This window comes from Anabrus simplex, chromosome 7 (assembly GCF_040414725.1).
Source record: "Anabrus simplex isolate iqAnaSimp1 chromosome 7, ASM4041472v1, whole genome shotgun sequence".
NCBI lineage: Eukaryota > Metazoa > Arthropoda > Insecta > Orthoptera > Tettigoniidae > Anabrus > Anabrus simplex.
This window is the reverse complement of record NC_090271.1, coordinates 145,630,858-145,654,163: the sequence shown is the minus strand read 5'-3', so window position 1 is coordinate 145,654,163 and position 23,306 is coordinate 145,630,858. Positions and strand designations below refer to the sequence as shown.

General features: G+C 40.8%; 1 protein-coding gene across 3 annotated transcripts in view; it reads left to right on the top strand.

Annotated features, from left to right (window-relative positions):
• The window catches only part of tws (protein phosphatase 2 regulatory subunit tws), a 905,968-nt gene that overhangs the window by 700,709 nt on the left and 181,953 nt on the right, over nt 1-23,306 (top strand). For all 3 annotated transcript variants that reach the window (XM_067151365.2, XM_067151366.2, XM_067151367.2), the window contains exon 5: nt 22,665-22,808. In XM_067151365.2, the coding sequence (XP_067007466.1) occupies nt 22,721-22,808 (88 nt within the window). In that variant the 5' untranslated portion in view covers nt 22,665-22,720. The remainder of the gene's footprint in view (nt 1-22,664; nt 22,809-23,306) is intronic.

The window sequence follows — 23,306 nt, the reverse complement described above, 5'->3', positions numbered from 1 at the left end:
ACTACCAATTTTGGACGAATGCATGTAAATAGGAAAAAGAAACCTATCTCTTTTATTTGATAAGAGACGCATTTCTATTCGCGTCTTGGACTGTTAGTGCTTCATCGAATCTTTCGTTTATCAGCAAGGTTAGTTCCAGATGGCCTTGCTCTGCCATACGTCCTTAAGCTCTGTTTACATAAGAAGGTACTAACAAGCGGAAAAAGGCATGATCACTGCATGGACTGCTGTCTTCTCTCGCGCATGGGCAGAAACACGTTATTATTTTCATCTACAGAATTTCCTCGTGTTTCAGATAATAATCATTGAGGCTGACCAATGTCAGCAACTGGCCGAGTCTCGCCTTTCTGATATCAAGATCGCGGATTGAAACTGGGAGAAGTAGCTGGATTTAAGAGGGGCAGAGAAAAGTTAAATCGCCACTCGACGTCGTATGATGTCGGCATGTAAAAGATTTCTGGTGGCACCTTCAGTGTTATCTCGACAATATTAGTTTAATCCATCCGATAGGATTGCGAACTCTTCTTCCTTTACTAGTGGTTTAATGCCCGCACTATCACAGGTGGGTTTTCGGTGACGATGGAATACGAAAGGGCTAGAACAGGGAAGGAAGTGGCCGTGAACCTTAGTTAAGAAAAAGCACCAGTATTTCGCCTTTGCTAATTTAGCCCAGTTTTACGACCGGATTTCAAGCCTATTAGGAGGGATGTATTCGCTACAATGGCGTGTTTCTGTAGTGGCTTGTAGTATGATATGTTGTAAATGATAATGCGTATTAAGACAAATACGACCGTTCAGTCCCCGAGTTGGAGGAATTAACTTTGCAGAGTGAAAATCACCGACCCGGCAGGGAGTCGAAACCGTGGCTCTCTGAGCCGAAGGCCATCACGCTGATCATTCATCCAACGATCTGGACCTACATCTTCGGTATTTACCTGTGTGAAAATGAGAAACTGCGAAAATCATCTTTAGGACTGCAGACGGTCGGAGATCTAACCCAACATCGATTGCAAACTTACAACTACACGACCCGCACCGCGTGGGCAACTCACTCAGTAGAGATTTTTCTCTGCCAACCAGTAGATCAAAACGGAACGTCGAAACTGTCACTCAGGTGGCCTAAATGGCGTCTCGTGGAAGGATTATATAAAACTCATTTAAAGTTTTTTTGAAATACCTAAAGCTTTAACAATTTAGGTCCTAAGAAAATATGAAATCTAACCTATTAATTGTATGACCTTTTCCTTCTTCTTTACTTTTGGCTGACTATGGACCACGTTAATTCGTATTCAGCTTCATCTATTTCTGGGCTTTAATCCTCGTCCAGTTTTCCTTCATCATTTCACTCTGCAATCTCCTCGTGCATAAACCTCTTCGTGACCTTGATCCTCGACTTGTAAGTATCCCTGTTGCTGAATTTCGTTCCTTGTATGCCATTTCTTCTAGGTTCTTCTTCACCTCCTGATATATATATATACCAGCATACCGTAGTTTTCCTGATCTTTATTATCTGATTGGTCAGTCTTCCCGGGTTCCTTCTGTAGATATGTCCGAAGAACATGGCTCTCCTCTTCCGGCTAGTATCTGAGATCTTTCGCCCTATGTACAGTATGTTAATTTAAAAATTAAAAAAGGTGACCGAGCTCGATAGCTGCAGTCGCTTAGGTGCGGCCAGTATGCAATATTCGGGAAATAGCAGGTTCGAACCGCACTATCGGCAGCCCTGAAGATGGCTTTCTGTGGTTTCCCATTTTCACACCAGGCGAATGCTGGGGCTGTACCTTAATTAAGGCCACGGCCGCTTCCTTCCCACTCGTAGCCCTTTCCTGTCCCATCGTCGCCATAAGACCTATCTGTGTTGGTGCGACGTAAAGCAACTAGAAAAAAAACAGGTGAATAAAACAACTGGCATGTTCATGAATTTTTTAGTCTTTAACGAATCTATTTTGTTCGCCTTTGTGGTGAAGTGGTTAGTGTGATTAGCTGCCACCCTCGGAGGCCCGGGTTCGATTCCTGGCTCTGCGAGGGATCCCACCTCTATCACCTCAAGCTTAGTGTCCTGAAGCGTGAGGTTTTGGGTTGGGTATACAACTGAGGAGGAGGACAAGTACCTCTCCAAGGCGGCCTCACCTGCTATGTTGAACAGGGGCCTTGTGGGGGGGGGTGATTCCCTCCTCGGCCATGTTCGAAGTGGTTTTCCGTGGTTTCTCACTTCTCCTCCAGGCAAATGCCGAGCTGGTACCTAACTTAAGGCCACGGCCGCTTCTTTCCCTCCTCCTTCCGGTCGTCTCATCGCCCCCTGGACGGATTAAGAAAGAAAGAAAGAATCCATCTTCATTTTCATAGTCACGTTTACTCTTGTTGTAATAACTTGGAGTTTTCAAAACTCGTAAAACTCGCAATAATAACTCCAATACACGGAAAATTTAACTGAAACACCGTGCAATCTTTACAAGTCCACCCCATATAATGACCGGCAAAAATAGAAAGGAATGCAATGGGTGATGATTAGATGACACGAGTTATACCCCCATGAAAAGATGCTACCCGAGGGTAGGTAGGAATTTCCCCGCACAGGTTCCTTTTACCATGAAAGTTACATGTTACTCTACGTTCCAAAAATTACTGCCGGTAGTCGTACCGTTCGATCAGAATATGAATGAATGCTCTTCCCTCCCAGTCAAGCATGACCACCAACTGAGGAGAGAGTATTAGTTTATTGTAATCCATGGAATCAGTTTTGGTAGTACTATAAAAGCTATTCCAATTAGTGTAATGTTACAATAATATTTGAAATATATGCTACATACCAATAAATATTATACAACCTTAGCCTCCTGAGGTATTTCGTAGATCTTAACCATGTAATAGAGTCCAGGGTACCTCTTCTTGAATATTCAACCTACTGTACATATGAATGAACGAAGACAACCAACAGATCCCCTCTCCTCTCCAAGTCACGGATAACCACCAACTGGGGGAGAGAACATCCGCCCATCACAATCATTAAAATCGTGTGCCACCGAGCTCGATAGCTGCAGTCGCTTAAGTGCGGCCTGTATCCAGTAATCGGGAGATAGTGGGTTCGACCCCCCACTGTCGGCAGCCTTGAAGATGGTTTTCCGTGTTTCCCATTTTCACACCAGGTAAATGCCGGGGTTGTACCTTAATTAAGGCCACGGCCGCTTCCTTCCAATTCCTAGACCTTTCCTATCCCATCGTCGCCGTAAGACATATCTGTGTCGGTGCGACGTAAAGCAAATAGAAAAAAAAATCGTATGCCACTCGTATTGTTCGTTTTAGAAAATATCAAACATAATCTTACTACATATGAATGAAAGGAGACAAGTTCGACCAGAATACGTTCAGAAATCAAATAGCAAGACTATTGTCATAATTTATTCACTGATAATAATGGCGTAGGCCTCCGGAGACGCCTGGTGCAGGACCTGCATGTTTTTGAAGATGAGGGCCCTACCTAGGATGATTTCTAATGTTGAATACCCCACACACATCCAGCCACCGAGCCAATGGAATTAACCGATTAAGGTTAAAACCCCCGACACGGCCGGGAATCGAACCCGGGACCCTCTGAACCGAAGGCCAATACGCTGACCATTCAGCCAACGAATCAGACGATTTATCCACTAGGCCTATAGAAAGAGAAAGAGGAAGGGAAACTTCTGCGGATGTCGACATTTTACCAAATATTGAGTTTTCGGGACTCTAGGTTTCGTAGCTGAAGCCTTGTGGTTGTTATTATTTATTTATTTATTTATTTATTTATTTATTTATTTATTTATTTATTTATTTATTTATTTATTTATTTATTTATCCGTTTACCCTCCAGGGTTGGTTTTTTCCTCGGACGCAGTTAGAGATCCCACCTCTACCGCCATTTTTATTGTTACTATCACTAATTTACGAAACACAATCAGATGAAAGTTTTAGGTTGATCAGCGATGACGGCAGAAACATTCATTATTTCCGCATTTGAAAAGACTAGGTTTAATACATTGATTATCTTGGCAGTCAGCCGATGGTTCCGAATTGAAATAATACCTACTACATAAGAGTTTGGAATTATCCTGGATGAAGTTCTAAATATCCAGAATTGAGGAAAACATGTTTATACAGGGTGATTTCTTCCACCGCGTACAAACTCTAGGGATTGGTCGCGGAGGGGATACGGGACAAAAATGATCTAATGAACGTATGCCCCGAAATGTACAGTATGGTGTCCATGCTAGCGACCATGTACTCAATCATACTTTGTTACAGAGACTGGAGGCCAACACGCACTGTACCATGCCGCCACAGTTACAGTATGCGCGGTTTCCTCCTGGAGGGTGGTACTGTTCCTCGTACCGTACGTCATGCCCTAGCGCCCTCTCTTGCCAAAGTCATTGGTACCGTTGTGTCCGAGTCACTTCTCGTGCTGACTTACCGGGTAGTTGATGTGTTACAACGTTGTACGCAATGCTTCCGTATTCGACTCGAGAGCTTGCCGACATAGTGTTTTATGGCCAGGCAGATGGCAGCGGGCCGCGGGTGGCGGGCAGCATGGTTGTATCGGGATACCTATTCTCGCCGAGAACAACCACAGCATTCAATGTTTGCAACAGTGTTTCACCGTTTGCCTGAGACAGGGTCGCTTAAGGAAGTAGGAAATAATGAAGGACGTACTCGCCCAGTTCGGACATCAGACGTGGAGGAAAATATGATTAACACTGTGGAAGGCGACCACCGTGTCAGTACCAGACAGTTGGCCTGCCAGTACAGGGTAAGTCAGACGACCGTGTGGAACATTCTCCATGACAATTGTTACTACCCTTATCACTTACAGCGTGTGCAGGGCTTACTAGCGACAGACTTTCCACATCGGGAGCGGTTTTGTCACTGGTTTATTCACCAGGCACTACGATTCCGGGATTTGTGACATCCATTATATTCACAGATGAGGTCACCTTTACGCGGAGTAGTATCTTCAACTTTATAACAGTCATCTGTGGGATTGTATGCAGAACCCCCATGGTTTGGTGCCAGCGAATCATCAGCAGCGGTTCAGCCGAAATGTGTGGGCTGGGATAATTGGCGACCGTGTTTGGGACCAGTCTTCCTTCCACGTCGCCAAACAGGCCGGAATTATCGGCGTTTCTTGCGGGTGACTTTGCCTCCCCTTCTGGAAGACGTACCGGTACCATTGGTGATTCGCAGGGTTATGTGGCTGCTACATGATGGTGCTTCAGCCCACTTCACCGTGAACGTCCGGACGCATCTCAATCGTGTCTTCCCTGGTTGATGGATCGGACGAGGAGGTCCAGTTGCATGGCCTGCTCGTTCACCAGATCTCAACCCGTGCGATTTCTCGTTACGGGGCCATCTCAAAAGTATCGTGTATGCAGAGCCCATTCCAAATGAGGAGACACTGGAGCAGCGTATTCATGCTGCCTTTGATATTGTTCGGATGCAGCCTGGCCGATGTGAACGTGTGAGACAAAACATGATACGGTGCGTACATGCATGCGCGGAGGCACTTGGAAACCATTTTCAACACATACTGTAACTGTCGCTGCATGGTACAGCGCGGATTAGACCGCCGTCTCTGTAACAAAGGATGATTGAATAAATTGTCCCTAATAAACAAACCATGCATTTCCGAACATACGTTCATTAGACATTTTCTGTTCCGTATCCTCTCCTCGATCAATCCCTAGAGTCTGTACACGGTGGAAAAAATCACCATGTAGTTCCAACTTCCTTCTGGCTCACATGCGCCTCTTTACCTTAAGCAACTACGCTTTTGTGTGTGGGCATTTTCTTACATCTTTCATCAAATGTGATAAGTCTGATTCGATATCTCGGTTTTGTTCTCATACTGGGTCAGTCGGCTCCCGTTCTGCAGGCTGTGTGGCGCTGCTCGGCAGGGGGTTTCCTGCTGCGTTTAGAGTTTCGGCATAGAATCTCGTACAGATGAGTGGCAGTTAAACGGATAAGGAGTGAATATCACAGCTGGAAAGATCGATGTTGCATACGTTAGTGGCAGAGATTTGTGAAGTGCCCCTTCTGCCCAGTCGATTTCTGCTCGACGTAGAAGTTGTCCCAATATTATTGTATAGTAAATCACTTCCATTGGTGGTTATCCTCTTCTGCGGGGTAAAGGCAGTTGAACGGGCTATGCTGATCATATTGAAAATGTTCAGTAATACTTCGCTATGATCCTAGAGATGTGGGACCTGCTTCATCGGTCGGCAAGTTGCTGTTCCCGAGGGCTAGTTTGCGCTGTTTTTGGAATCGTATTAAATATATTGTAACCGTAAAAGTTTGTTTTGATGGCTAGCTGAACACAAAACTCGGCCCAGGGGTGACCGGTCACTATCTGAATTGTTACAGAGGAGAGGGAAGTCAGATAAGTATAATGGAACACTAATTGTTTAAAAAACGTTTATTCATAAAATAAAGTCAGATTTCAACATCACCTCAGCACATCAGTTATAATGAGTACTTCTCCTTGGGGCGAAATTGGCCCTGATACATTGCGGGTCATAATGTCTGCTTAGGGTGCCACCATCTTCCGAGCCGATCTTGAATATCTGGAAGGTCTCGAATATCTCGGAGGTCTGGATGGTCTAGGAGCATTCGTAGTCACGGTTGTAACGTGGCACTGGGCATGAAATACATCCAAAGTAACTGGTCTGCACAAATGAGATAATAGTTAGTAGTGGTCTGCACTCAATTGTCTTCACAGTGGAATTTCACTAATGAACACAGTTATTGCTGATGGCTTGAATTGAGCTCAAATAAATCTGCGATGTGTCAGCCACGGAAAATAAATAAGTCATTTTATCAAAGTTAAATACGAGAACTTCGGCTGCATAGTGACGTAGAAAATGAAATATTCCACTTCCGAACTTTACACAGTTCAAGTTCAAATTAATTCTAGAAATAAATGAAACCAAAGAATTTGTTCTGGGATGAATTTAGTCCCTTCACGATTAAATAAAGAAAACACTGTCCTTTCAAGAACCGTCCTGGGTTCTACACAAGAAATGTTAATTGTACCCGTTTATTTAACTACAGTTCTAAGGCTATGTTCTATCGTGATTATGGTCACTCGGAAAATAAATCTTAAGTTCGATAGCACTGTTAAATTCAACTACTTGTGTCAGTAGCTTGTAACATAAACGCATAGTTTGTCGAAATGTTCTAACACCTTGGTAGAGTAACACTGTCACAAAATTCAGTCACCTGTACAGTTTGAAATACTGAATTACGTCTCGCTATTAGCACAGGTCTATCACTTGTTAGGGTTAAATACAAAATTATGTACAGTTTTGAAATTCCACTAACGACAAGGTTCACTTTGTGAAGTTTAAACACTGCCATTCAAATCCTATCATCTCTTGTAATTTAAACTTCAAATTACATTTAAGTACTTGGTAGCGTAGTATCGTACTAGTTCGAATCACACTGTTCCTGTAAATAGTTAAACACCTTAACTGTTCACGTCTCAACTCATACACAACTTCTATTACCACACGCAAACGATGCTGTAATACTTCTAAGTCTTGTAGATGCGTTGTAGAATCAGAGTTCAATAGTACGCGAACTTAAACTTCCATCGGAGAGTCGAACTGGCGACTAACATCACGGCAGCAGAATGACCAACAGCCGACCGACCGGCCTCGACTGTGGCACAGGGTAGACTGGCTTGACAAGCGAAATGCCTGCCTATTTATTCAGTATCCCCTGGGAATTATAATTACTACTATATTTCGTAAATTTTAACGGATCTCCATGAAACTTGGGACTTATGACTATAAAAAATTAGGCTACACAGTGATGTGGTTCATTTCTTCTCACTTCCCCGCTGCTCGCAGCTGACGTCATGTTCGCAGGGGAAGCATGTTCGGCGGGTAGCATAACTCCGCATACATCGGGGATTTTGATTGAGAACCCTGTTACGGGTATAATATGCATATTACGCATGGAACATGAAACTTGAAAACCTTGGTTTGGCCGAGTAATGTGATCTATGGGTAAAGTTCGAATTAGAAAGTCGTCTTGTATTCGGGAGAAGGTGGGTTCGAGCCCCGATTTGACAGCTGGGGGATTGGGTGTTTGTGCTGTCCTTAACCCTCCTATTACTCGTATACTCTCCACTGCACTAACACACAGTTGTCACCCACCTTCGCAATAGTGTTTGCCACCAGGCTAGCAGTAGTCATACGACTTTATTATGTGTGTTAGTGCGATGTTGAACAGGTTGAGAACAGTTAAAAGGGAAGTTGTCTTAACATCGGGATTTCAGTTTGCATTCGGGAGATAGTGGGTTCGAACCCCACTGTTGGCAGCCCTGAAGATGGTTTTCCGTGATTTTTGATTTTTACACCACGCAAATACTAGAGCTGTACCTTAATTAAGGCCGCGGCCGCTTCCTTCCCACTCCTAGCCATTTTCCATCCCATCGTCGCCATAAGACCTATCTGTGTCGGTGCGACGTAAAGCAGCTTGAAAAAAAAAAGAAGGAAAAAAGGAAATATATCTTCGAAAGACTCCCTTGTGGTAACCCTCCACATTTACTGTTCCCAGAATTAACCTTAGGTCCCATCCTCTGATTTCAGCATTCCTTTGTGTGCTCCTGATATGCAATTTATATACATTAGCAGACCTCATTACATTCAGCATTTTCTCATTTTATGTTAAAGCTGCGACTTATAAAATATAAAAAGAAACTTATTCTAATTTAACTGATGATCACATTATGTTATTTGTATTATTTCTGAAGAAACTATGAAGTGGTCAGCCGCTTCGAGTACCCTGGATCTGTTATATCCAACACTGGGGATTACGCGATCCTACGTCCGTAGGCGCGTCACGATGGGGAGGAGTTCGACAGCAAAGCTTACTCGCATATGGAAAGACACCTCCATTACTGTAAGAACGAAACTTACGCTTTTGCGGATACTCATTTTTCCCACTGCCACGTACGCATCAGGAACCTGGACCTTACAGATGACAGACTGCTCCAGGATCGGCTCTTGGGAAATGTGGTGCTACAGAAGAATATTACGAGTACCTTGGACGGCACGCCGAACGAACGAGTTAATCCTGAAGCAGTTCGACATCAAAATAAGTCTATCGACATTTATCAAACAACAGCAGCTCAGGTAGTGTTGGGAGATTAGAAGAATGCACATGCCCGGTGAGGCACGGGGCGAAGGGGTTCTCGCCAGCAGAGCCAGTGACACAATGGTTACCATAGCAACTCCGCTTCTATCCAGGCGACTTTATATTATCTTCTACTGACAACTCTTCGCTCTTGTCTGTTGTAACCCAGCAAACTCCAAAGTGTGAGTCAATGTTTTCGTGTAGCAGATACGAGCAGATAAGATCCGATCTGTCTGGGCAGAACAGGAAGTTCGTGCTTCCAGGCCACATTCCTCATTCTTGCATTCTTCTCATCTCTACACAGTACTTAGGTCACATTGAATAACCAGTGGACTGGAGGAGACGGTCATAGAAGGGAAAGTCTCTGGACGAAGGCCCAGAGGACGTGCTCCATTAAGAAGGGTTGATCAACTCAAGAGGCTAACTGGAGAGAACCTGCGGCAAGCAATTCACCATGCCCAGGACAGAGACTCTTGGAAACAGGTCGTAAAGAGCGTAGCAGTATGATGCCAATAAATCTTTACGGTTGGTTAGAATAAGACAAGTAACCGGTTAGACTGTAATATCAAATATGTGGATAAAATTATGTTATTGGTTTTATGTCCTTTGAGCGCTTTCGAAGTTGCTGAAATTTTGACTTTCGGGAGTTCCTTTGTGTACCAGTAAATCTATCGGCACACACGAGGTTAGAGTATTTGAATACCTGAGACGGTATCGAACCACATCCTTGAGCTCAGAAAGACAGCACTCTGCCATCTGATCCAAACACGCTGACCCGAACTCCCAGACATTATTCAGTTAAATTATAGCGCGAATTACACTAAAATATTGATTAAAACTTGTTCAGCTCTGTACTGACTAAACAGTGATCATGTTCTTGTCTCCTCCTTTCGCGTAATATTTCCGTAAGGTCTGTTATTATTATTATTATTATTATTATTATTATTATTGTACCGGGCGGTACACCTCCACGCCGCTAATTCAAACATTGCGCCAGTTGAAACTCCTCTACTGGAGGAAGCCTGAACTTTAACAACCACATTAATTCTAAGATTTCTGAAGTGTTCTGAACTATGTCAGTTTCCATTCGTTTTTGTTTTCTCTGTAGCAAGAAGTGTGAACATTCTCTTCTAGATGGCACCACTTAAGAACTACAATTGTGCACCCTAATGCGAAGTGAAGGAACTTTTTTTGAAGAAATTTTGTAGTCATAAGTTTGTTCTTTGTTAAATTTCTTTCTGTCATTGTTTGAGTTGGCAATGTTAATCCGTTCGTTCCGCCAGTTTTGAAATTAGCCAATCCCGAATTTCTTAAATGCATTTTCGACCAATCGGGGCTTTCTTCCCCAACCTGCTCTGTAACTGTGTTCGGTAACCAATAAAATTTTGTGGGCGGGTTGTAATCATTCATGAAACGTATCGAATCTTCCACGAGGATATATAAACTGCTCATTTTCTGGTCTCGGGGCCACTTCAGTAACAACTTTCCTAGTATGATTATATAGCAGGGGGCGGGAAGCGCCCCTTTCTTCAGGCGGCAGTTCATCCATCAGGTAATGGCCTTTTAATAACTTCTTTGTTTGCTAGCTCAGCAGTTTAACCCTCGGGGCAGGTTCGAAACTTTTACCATGTAACCTTCCTTTAAAATGTAAAAGACACTTGGTATAAAGTTCTGTCTCTTTAACTACAAATTGGGATAGAGAGTGCCTAACCCTCTCGAGCTCCCACTCATATTGTTTTGAGGTGACTACATTTTTATAACTGTTTCCCATCTCTTCGTAATGTAATAAAGTTTTATTTCGTGTCACCTCCGTAGTATGGGATTAGCCCTCGCATAAGCGGCCTACGGCCAAATTAGGTTTTAATAAAGTGTATTAGGAGTGCTGAGTACGCCTCCACGGAAGTTGGTATTTTGGGGCCATGTCATTGTCCTGTTTCTTTACTGAATAGGCCTCAGTAGGTTGGGTATTTTTACCCCTGTTTCTGTGTGTCCGGAGGACAGCTTGAAGGTGGAGTTTGGTGTGGCCGTTGATGGGCTTGAACTTTGAGAGCGGGTTGCTCTTTCTTAAATTTGGGTTCTGTGTGCCTCGAGGAGGCTTTACTGGGTAATTGGGAGCTAGTGCTCCTTGGTATGATTGGGGTTTTCTGCCCCTTTGTTGAACCTTATACATAAGTAAAGTTGGGCTAATTGCTCAAGAATTGTGAATCTGGAGCTCGAAGCCCAAAATCCATTAACAAACTGTAATTGTACTTTCTTAACTTGTTGATATACAACTGAGTTCCTGTTATACTTGTTATTTCTTGACCTTGAAAAGAAAATATAACCTTTGTTAAATTTTAAATTAACTTTAATTTCGTAAGTTGAGACCTGTTCATCCCAGCACCTTCTTTCACCTCTAACTACCACGGATAACTCCGTAACAATTATTATTATTATTATTATTATTATTATTATTATTATTATGATTATTATTATTATTGTGGGCATGTTTTGGCCTCTATGTTCACGCTCTTAAACTACGATCCTGTCAAACGAATCCTTTATAAAAGTGGTCTTTTGTTAGTTTGGTTGTGTACGGTATATTTCAAACTGCCGCGTCCCCTCACTTCGCAATAAAATGTTTTGACCAAATATCGATCTTAGTCTGTTCGTGCCAATCCGTTCATTGATGCCGCATTTATTTCTCAACTGAGTGAACACGCCAGGTCCAAAATAACTTGTGCTTGCACTGAGCCTCATTGTCATTGTCACATAACTAGGTTTTTTCCGCCTGTTTGGAAAGTATTGAAATGCAAGCTATTTCCAGAATTAAATACAATTCCCTTTCGTGTTAAAATATAGAGCATTATGAGGTGTAAAGAGTTACTTGGTGAAGAAATAATAATAATAATAATAATAATAATAATAATAATAATACCGTACGAGTTCAGCTTCATATGCAGACATTTGGATTTGACGCTACTTAGGTTGTCTACCTGTCAACTTCGAAGTGATTTTTCCTGTTTCCGGTGACAAAGAGAAACTGGGAAGTATCCACTCACCGTGAATTCCGACTATACTGAAATTCAACTCAAGAGCTTAGGAAAAGTATCCATCCGCACGTGAGCACGTCCCCTATTCCCCCTTCCCGTCTCCGTTCTCCATCTCCGCCACAACCAGCTTATTATTAACGCCGTGTGTCTATCTGACAAGTACTTCATTCTGAAATAGTGAAGCATCAAACGAAATCACATCCTTTCACATAGCTGTACTTTGATTACGTACCATACCTATTTATTCCTTTATGACCATGTAAAACCTACAGATTACTGATGAATACCGAGGCAAGAGAAGCAAGGTTTATTTTTATTTCATAATGCAATTTGTGTGAGGCACATGGGGACTTACAACATAAGTATACGATTCTGCTTTCATGCAACGACTGTCAGTGGCAGTTTCTCACAGTTCAAAATGCTGGGGAAAAAAACCCACCTGTGAGTGGGATTGAAAAATACAATGTTTCCAGGAATGTTGTAAATATTGTAGTCTCGTCATTCGTAAGGTAAAAACGAACTCATGATCCCCTCATGACAACATTTCTGCAGGTAGAGGGTGGTTAGGAATATAAAGTAAAGTACAAATTATTATTATTATTATTATTATTATTATTATTATTATTATTATTATTATTCTTTTCGAATACGCCAAGGATTCTATTCCCATACCGTGTTAAGGCCCTTCCTGTTTTATTAACGCGTGTTCTGAGCTGACACATCGACCTTTCGCTGGAGACTTGGATTTTCCGTGGAGTTTAAATTCCACGCGAGCGGCGTAAACACTGTACACAGAAACGCCGGTCAGCTGCGCGGTGTTTTTCACCACGTCTTCCACAGTCCACAGTGGATTCTCATCTCGTAGGCTACTATAAACGTTTAAAACAATTTGGTTTAGATTTCTTACTTAATTTTTTCCACTTTTGTTAGCTTTAAAGTATTTCACAGGGGACTCAAGCGTCACAGAATCACGCACGTCTTGCTCACAGCTGGCAGCCATTATGAATAGGCTACTGAACATGCTGTTGCAGCCAGTATTGCCAACAGTTTTCTTGGATCCATCTTCAACGTCGCACATATTATGCGAACTTATCAGCAATGGAATTAACTCGAACAAAGCTTACTAAGTACACAGTGCAATAAGATATCAATATCATATTAAATTATTATTATTTTGCTACATACAGCACTGAGAACAATAACTATTCATAGCCATCTACGTATGAAATATAAGAGTTGGTAACGAACCCGAATAACATACAACCTGTGACATATTTTCCATATTTATACAGGGCAATTTTTTTAATTCGTCAAGTCAGTTCACAAGAATATCTAACCAAACTGAAGGAAGCTAATATCAAAGGGACCGCTAAGGTCTTGAGTTGACTCTCAGTATAGGTTATGTGCATTCACCTTTTTCCGATTTTTAAAGCACTTTACTATAAAATCGGCATATTTACAACATGAGAGTTCAGGTGTATATAGCGGTAAAACTGTATTTTTATACGAATACTGTATAAGCAAAACTGCACTAGACTTTATTAGCCTATCGATAAACAAACAAACGCACTGGAACGCTTTCTAGTGTGTGCATGCAGTTATCCTCAATAACCCGAATGAAAGTTATATGGACTAAGGATTTCTTCTTCATAAATTACAAGTAACAAACATAAAGTAGCGAGAATGATTGCTGTTACAAACAGGTGGGAACAATGGAAGGAGAATACTCTAAATGAGTAATTAGTATAAGGGCTAAGTAAAGAGTAAACTTTATAGATGAAGCTGTATATATAAGTTACAAGGGCTTCCATGTAGGTCATGTGGGGCGAATGGAGGAGAATAGGTTACCTAGAAGTATAATGGACTCGGCCATGGAGGGTAAGAGAAGTAGAGGGACCCAAGGTGTACATGGTGAGACTCAGTTTTGACGTAGAATATACCTACCGTTTCGCTGAAGTACCGAGTCCCTCGGTAAAAATCCGTGTGGCCCATAATACTGCAAACTTATAGGACTATACCGGACTTCCTCCAATAATTTCAAAACCATAAAATGTAGCAAAATTATAATAATAGGAAGGTACAAAGAGTCAATCCAAATATCTTTTAAGATTAGATGGCGCTTGAGTGAGCGGCGCGTGCATCCGCCATTTTTTGTGAAATCTGAGCACAGTACATGCGGTACCGCGAACCGCAAGGTATCAACCGTTTCGTCTACGTGAGATATATCGTGTTTGTAATAATACTTGCGTGAAGACAAGACTAGGTCCGCGAAAAATAGTGAAATATTTTAGAGTTTTGTCAAAATTTCCGAAACTCCTCCATATCTTAATTTTTAAAAGGACCAAACCTACCACGAATGAAAACTAGTGCAAAGAATGAGTCAAACAGAATCGAAAATCGAGATAGATAAGCCCGAAAACACATACCAAGTTGTAATCAAGTCGCCGGAGATTGGAAATAGTGTGATTTCACAACATTCACAAAAGAAGAATCCAGCCTTATAAAAATTTTCTCCAGCTGATTCTATTTATTTCTGGGGTCGTTGGAGCCACGCAGGTTTAGTTTGGTTTTAGCCGGTGGTTTAAGACCGGATCTGACGCCACGTGATTCTTGAGATGAAAATCTTGACCCAGAATCGACTGGGATTCGAAGCTCAGCCTTCTGGGTAGTAAGCCAGCAGTTAAACCACTGAATTAATCACGTCCCCCCCCCCCCCTTCGCTAGTGAGAGGAATCTGTTAGCCGTTTCAGATTTCAGAATATTGTATCCCTGACTAGAGTATGCCTCTATTCTTGTAGCCTACAGATTGGATTATCGGTATAATCTGCAAATCTTTCAGAATGTCTTCATTCTTTACAATCGCTTAAGAAATATCCAGCAGTTCTCCTCATGAACATCAATTTCTGCTGCTGCCAATCTCGCTTCATCTTACTTCTTGATGGTTCGAGCCCTATTTCCATAGCAAGAATTAATTTAGCTAGCGTTACAGAACATTGAGGATGTCTGCTATCAGTTGGGATTAAAAACAACGTTTTTGCTGTACTGATTATGGAGACTCCAAGAACGAGCTTGGATTAACCGTTGCCTACGAGATATACAAGGCCGGGGCATAGCTACTAATTTGCCGCTGAAAAGACGGCCCGACCGAGTTCACGGTTTGGCCGCTAGATGTCAGGTTTTTGTTCTGCTCTTGACGGACTTATTGTGATGTACGGAGTACTTGTGATGTAGTGTTGATTTTATGCAATTCATTGTGCGTATTGTTTCTATCGGTGAGTGTCCGTGAGGTTGAAAAGCATGGTGCACTGTTGAGTACCTGAAAATATGACGTTCCATAATTTTCCTTCGGTCGGAGTGCAGTTTAAGAGAGAAAAGCAGGCAAGCTATTTCGAGGCACAAGTATGTAGCTTGCATTTTATTACATCCGATTTCAGTGTATGCATATAAATCAAGCGAATTCTCCCTAATGAAGTTCCTTCTGTTTTTAGTGTATATCCTCTTCAAAACAGAAAAGTGTCAAACGCAGGAAGGCTCCAGCTCCAAGAAATGACGTATTGCCATCACAATTTAGTAACATTTCTTATTCAGATAACGATGAACATACCATATCTTCAGCTTATATGTGATCTACGTCACCCACAAACACAAAAGAAGTACCTATAAGTCTCGTTTCTATGTCGAGGAAAGGCTACGACTATGCATGCTAAATCTATATATATAAAATAGCTTGTCCTGACTGACTGACTGACTGACTGACTGATTCATCATCGCCGAGCCAAAACTACTGGACATAAAGAAATGCAATTTTGGGGATATATTCACATTATGATGTAGGTGCTCGCTAAGAGAGGATTTTTGGATATTCCTTCGGTAAGGGGGTGAAAAGGGGGGGTGAAATTTTAAAATGAGTGTATCTATATCTCAAAACTTTAAACGTTTATAGATGTGAAAATTGGTATTTAGAATCTTCTTTAAAAATAAGGAAACACGTATTTTTTTGTTTTCAGAAAATCCCAATAGGAGGGGTGAAAAAGGGTGAAAATGGGGGAAAATGGGTTGAATGCCTTTAATCAGGATACCGGTACTTATATATCTGAAACTGAAGATATTACAGACCTGAAAATTGGTACTTTTGATCTCTTTTAAAAATAAAGAAGCACGTATTTTTTTGTTTTTGTAAAATCCAATTAATGGGAGGGTGAAAAGGGGGTGAATTTTTAAAATGAGTGAATCTATATCTCGAAACTTTTAAAGTTTGCTGATGTAATAATTGGTATTTAGAATCTTCATTAAAAATAAAGAAACACGTATTTTTTTGTTTTCGGAAAATCGCAATAGGAGGAGTGAAAAGGGGTGAAAATGGGTTGAATGCCTTTAATGAGGCTACTTATATCTCAGAAACTGAAGATATTACAGACCTGAAAATTGGTGTTTGGGATCTCCTTTAAAAACAAAGGAGCATTAATTTTTTTGTTTCTGGAAAACCCAATTAAGGGGGGTGAAAAGGGGGGTAATATTTTAAAATGAGTGTATCTATATCTCAAAACTTTTAAAGTTTATAGATGTAAAAATTGGTATTTAGAATCTCCTTTAAAAATAAAGAAACACGTATTCTTTTGTTTTCGGAAAATCCCAATAGGAAGGGTGTAAAAGGGTGAAAAATGGGTTGAATGCCTTTAATGAGGCTACTTATATTTCAGAACCTGAAGATATTACAGACCTGAAAATTGGTGTTTGGGATCTCCTTTAAAAATAAAGAAACACGTATTTGTTTGTTTGTGGAAAATCCAATTAATGGGGGGGGGGGTGAAAAGTGGGTGATTTTTTAAAATGAGTGTATCTATATCTCAAAACTTTTAAAGTTTATAGATGTAAAAATTGGTAGTTAGAATCTCCTTTAAAAATAAAGAAACACGTAATTCTTAGTTTTGGGGAAATCCAATTAATGGCGGTTAAACAGGAGTGACAAATTGGGATGAATTTTTTGAAAGACTATATCTACAGATATCTTGGAAACGTAAAATGTTACAGACGTAAAAAGTGGGTGTTTGGAATCTCCTGTAAATGTAAATAAACATATTTGATTTGTTTTTGGAAACTCCACTTAAGGGGAACTCAAAAGGGGTGAAATTTTAAAATGAGAATTTTTACAGTATATCTAAAAAAAACTTAACATGTTACAGAAGTGAAGGTATTTTTTATCTCTATTAAACATAAAGAAACGTGTGTTTTTAGTATTCGGAAATACCACTTGGGTGGAGGGGGGTGGTAAAAGTGACTGAAAATGGTGTTGAATTCTTTTAATTTGGCTACTGATATCACAAAAATGAAGACGTTACAGACGTGAAAATTGATATTTGCAATCTGCTTTAAAAGTAAAGAAACACGTATTCTCGGAAAATCCAATGAAGGGGGGGGGGAAGAATTGAAAAATTAATTGGCTTAATTGTATGAGAATACATACATCTAATAAAAACTAAAGTTGTTACAGACGTGAAAATTCGTATTTGGATCTCCTTTAAAAACAAAGAAAAGCGCGTTTTGGTGGGGAAACCATGTTGGAGGGCGGGAGTGTAAAGGAGTTGAATTCCTTTCATGAGGACACATAAATCAAAAACTGAAGAAGTTAGAGTCGTGATCATTGGTATTTAAGAAGATCCTTTACTATTAAAGAAACAAGTATTTTTTGCGGGAAAATTCACTTGGGGGGGGGGGAGTATTGTGATATGAAGTGCAGAAAGTAAATTATTTTTATTGTGATAGTTATATCTCAAAAATGAGGTAATATACGTGAACATTGGTGTTTGGAATCTCCCTTAAACATAAAGAAACAAGCATTCTTTTAATTATGGTGGGGGGGGGGCGGTAAATATACTTAACGGCGGTGGGGTGTAGAAGTAGGTGAGACCAATTGATTTTAGCTGTTATTAATGTACTTATAAGGAACCTCCGTTGCTCAGGCGGCAGCGCGCCGGCCTCTCACAGCTGGGTTCCGTGGTTCAAATCCCGGTCACTACATGTGTCATTCGTGCTGGACAAAACGGAGGCGGGACAGGTTTTTCTCCGGATACTCCGGTTTTCCCTGTCATCAGCCATTATAGCAACACATAATAGTAATAATAATAATATTAATAATAATAATAATAATGTTCCGGACTGTCGTCAGTTGTGCGGACTGCGCTGGAAACGGCTCCTGGACTGGTAATGACTAAGAATGCAGTCCGGCCGCGGGTTTAGTGCCGCCAAAGCACCCAATATTACACCACGCCGGTTCTCCTGAAGGATTTTATCCATCTTAAAAATGATTATAGGAAAATATGGCAAAGATTTAGGGACCCAACTGACCGGGAGGAATACCTGAGCATAGCCCGGTAAGTACGAAATCGATTGCTGGAAAGGAAGATTGAAAAATGGGAGGAAACCTGCCGTAATCTAATAGAAAACGAGTCAGATCGGGAATTTTGGTGGATTCTCGCCGAAAACGAGTCAGATCGCGAATTTCGGCGGATTATATATCTAAAACAATAAGCATTCAATTATAAATTTCAGTATAATACCGTAGCGAAGCACGGGTATCTTGCTAGTCTAAATATATACCGGGCAATTTTGCGTGCGGTTAGGAGCGCGCAGCTGTGAGCTCGCATCCGGGATCGAACCCCACTGTCGGCAGCCCTGGAGATGGTTTTCCGTGGTTTCCCATTTTCACACCAGGCAAATGCTTGGGCTGTACCTCAATTAGGGCCACGGCCGCTTCCTTTCCATTCCTAAGCCTTTCCTGTCCCATCGTCGCCGTAAGACCTATCTGTCTCGGTGCGACGTAAAGCAATTAGCACAAAAATATCTAAATATATATTGATGAGATTTCAAATGCCTGATTACGGAAAACAGTCTTTATATTGAGAAGTAATGACATCAGAAAAATTATTTAAGATATTTGAACTTGACCAAAGTGTAAACCAAATTGAAAATAATTGTACAAATGATCATTTAGGAGCTTTATTCCTGTGAGAACAAACTGAATCTTACGGGAAGAAAGAGTGAAACACGGAGAAACTACGCTAAAATTTGCGTCCTGTGGCAGAGGAAAGCACCTACCGGTTACAGATTTGAGATCCTTGCAATGCCTAACTGTACCACATCAGAAGACGCTGACAAAATATATAGAATTTTCTAATGACGAAACGGGCATAACATCGCTCTCCAAACAGCGGCTTCAATACGAATGTCGCAACATCAGATGTGTGGAGGAAAAGGTTGGATAGCTGATCATTTATAAGATCGTGATTAAACCCAAACTTATTTAGGACCGCAATCTCGATCAGTTTATCGGATACACCGAGGAAGAATTATTAGAGAAAACTGGAAGAAGTGACAAACTCTCTAACAGACTTCTCTGCTTATTTCGTGAAATACTTATTTCGTTTAAGCAAAGTGTAAGAAATACGTTGCAGAAAGTAAGTCATACAACTGCTCTTGGTCTATTATTTTATCTCACATCTGTTTGGTGTCTTTTGAAATTGCTAGTTTTATGAATTTTTATAGATTTTCGTACTGGAAAGTGTTGCAGTGAGCGGGCGAGACAGCTCAGTAAAGAGAACTCTAGCGGCGCTTCTCAGAAGTATCTCGAGGCCGAGTCTAGTGTGCTGTATTTAATGGCCTCGTGTATCTCGTAGGCAACGGATTAACACAGTTGCCTTGCCGTGTTATTATTTGAACTCCGGGGGTGGTGAGTCGCTTAATAACCCGGTCAATTATACCTTTAACTTCTGGCATTTCAATTTCAGTCTTCTTCATTAATAAATGAGACATTGTAACAGAGTTAATTAAACTTTTAACAAGTTCAGTGAGATTGTCTTTTATATAACTTTTAAGTGGATGATTTGCCTAAAATTCTATTGCGTTACTGATTGAACTGTTAACACAAAATTTTAAGTAGTATTTTCTCAATTCTTTATGAAGTTGTTATGGATTACTAACACTACTGTAATATTCGTAGAGAGTGTGTGTCGCGTGAAGACTGTATCCTTATCTGGTAAGATGTTAATTTGTTCGCCACGTAATATTTGTCCGATGGCCTCAGTTAGAGGAGTGATATAAGACAATAAAGCATATTGGAAGATTAGTATAGTATTTATACTACACACCTCGTTTCATAAAACTCTCAGTGCCTACTATATAGTGGTAATGATATTCAAGAATTAAGACACACTGATTTCATTGCACTTACTGAGGTAAACAAGTTGTTTGTTATTATTATATTATTTAGCGTACGGTATTTAAAAAAACACTGTAGTGATGTACAGTGATATGTAGAATATTACAAGTATGTGTCTATATATACTTCTTCCTCTTTACCGTAACCCCTGTTTCCACTTCTCTCCTGGGTCAGCTTGGAAATCAAGAACCTACATCCTTGCCTGTCTCTCCGCCACTCATTTCTTGTTTCCAATGTTTCTTCTATCTTTCCTCTCTTCTCTATACTCTCCTCCACTGTATATATTCTCTTTCAAGGCCTTCCTTGTGATTTTCGTTTTCTTGTGGGTTTTTCTCTAGGCTAAATATAGTACTTTCTGTGAAACTCTGTCTTCTCCCATTCACATCATGTGTCCATACCATTTCAGTTTGTTTGTTTCTATCCTGTCCTGTAATTTTGAAACTCCAATCCTCTTCGTAATCTCTTCATGTCTTCCATTACAGTAACTCCAAGGAATTTCATCTTGGCCGCCCGAGCTCTATTCTCATCCCATTTTGCTGTTCTCCATGTAACTATGCATATATCAACATAGGTCGAATACAGAACTTCTCTGCATTGGTTCCACAGTATATCCCTCACACTCTGGTGAAAGCAATTTGTTTCTTGTACTCTCTTTCCTGTCTCCTCACCTGTCTTATGTTGTTACACTTCCCAGGTAACTGAAACCTTTTTCAACTTCGTTTGGTTTTCCATTTAATTCTACCCCCCCCCCCTCACACACACACACACACACACACACACTTTTTCCCGTCTTCCTTTCTCTTGTCATCACTCCGATTTTACTCTTCTCTGCGACAGTTTCATTCTAAATTAATATATCACTATGCCATCTGCAAACAAAATGTTACTGCTAAACATCTAGATCATTGAGACAAGACACTGCTTGAGAAGAAATCCTCGCCAGATTGTTCCTGTCACCCCCAAATTGTCGATTTGGGCACTCGCAAGATTATTTGAATAATTGTCTGCTCTTAAGTTCCACAGTCACACTTCGCAAAATCGAGTTTGCTCCACGTGTAGAACAACGCATTATACCTCCCATGCGTCAGTTTGTGCATGGTTTAGTCGACATCAGTCGACATGTGCAGATCCTTACGCATGGTTATTAGGGTATTTAGGGGTTGTAGTAGGTATGTAAAGGAGAGGGTATATAAGTCTTTGGTATGACCCCAACTAGAGTATGGTTCAAGTGTATGGGACCCTCACCAGGATTACTTGATTCGAGATCTGGAAAAATCCAAAGAAAAGCAGCTCGATTTGTTCTGGGTGATTTCCGACAAAAGAGTAGCATTACGAAAATGTTGCAAAGTTTTGGTTGGGAAAACTTGGGAGAAAGGAGACGATCTGGTCGACCAAGTCCAATAATGGACGAACTATATTGGTAAGTGTGTGTTCCGAGTTGTCAGTGGAGAAATGGCGTGGAATGACAATTGTAGACGAATAAGTAGGAGTGGTGTTTTTAAAAGTAGGAAAGATCACAATATGAAGATAAAGTTGGAATTCAAGAGTACAAATTGGGACAGATATTCTTTATAGGCATGGGAGTTAGGGATTAGAATAATTTACCAAGGGAGATGTTCAATAAATTTCCAAATTCTTTACAATCATTTAAGAAAAGGCCAGGGAAACAACAGACAGGGAATCAAGATTGATTGATTGATTGATTGATTGATTGATTGATTTATTGATTGATTGATTGATTGATTGATTGATTGATTGATTGATTGATTGATTGATTGATTGATTGATTGATTGATTGATTGATTGATTGATTGATTGATTGATTGATTGATTGATTGATTGATTGATTGATTGATTGATTGATTGATTGATTGATTGTACACAACACGCTGTAGGTCAAACTCATAGTCAGCACTAATGGTTTGGCCAGCTGCAGACAGTAAGATATCGAGACGGATATCTAGTGAATTCTACTTAACGAACTTTTACGTAGTTTCCTTATTATTAAGTCAGTGCCATAATGAGCTACACGTTTTTCTTTATTTAAATTACAGTCTCGTATGATGATTCCATCTGTGGTGAAAAGAATGTGTCCTCGGAAAGTGAAGTTGTGAATCGTTTGTTCTCAGGAACTTCGACACGGTTCTAACATTACTGAACACGGCAGATTGGGCTCTTCGTTCAGTACTAAAGACGTGTGAAGTTTGTTTCCTTCCCAGAAATGAAACGCATTTTCATTGTTGCAGGCACGGTGGCCGTGAGCGTGTGGGGTTCCCGAAGCTGCCTTCTTCCCGCCAAACCGATGGTCAAGTCAGCGACCATGATCCGGCAGTCCAGCCTTACCAAGCTGGGCGTGATGATCAACACGGCGGTGAACAGCAAACGCAGCAGTAAGTGTGGTATTTAACATAAACGACGCCAGTAATACCTATAACTGTTGGCATTTCAATTTCTGTCTTTTTTTAAAATAAACCATCATGAAAATATAATGTATACCGAGCGAGTGGCTTCGTGGTTTGGGTCACGTAGCTGTCAGCTCTTCGTGAGATAGTGGGTTCGAACATCACGGTCGGCAGCCCTGAAGATGGTTTTCCGTGGTTTTCTATTTTCTCACCAGACAAATGGCGTGGCTGTACCTTAATTAAGGCCACGGTCGCTTCCTTCCCACTCCTAGACCTTTCCTAACCCATCATCACCATAAGACCTATCTGAAAAGTATTCAAATCGATCTACCTATATGAGACCTACCTGTGTCGGAGCGACGCTAGGCAAATTACAAAAAATAAAAATAATAAACCAAGAACAACATACGAGAAGAAGAATTATTGGAAAGAAAGATTTTTAGGAAGAAAGTCTTACAAATGAAAGGTTTCCAAGGGAGGAAGGAA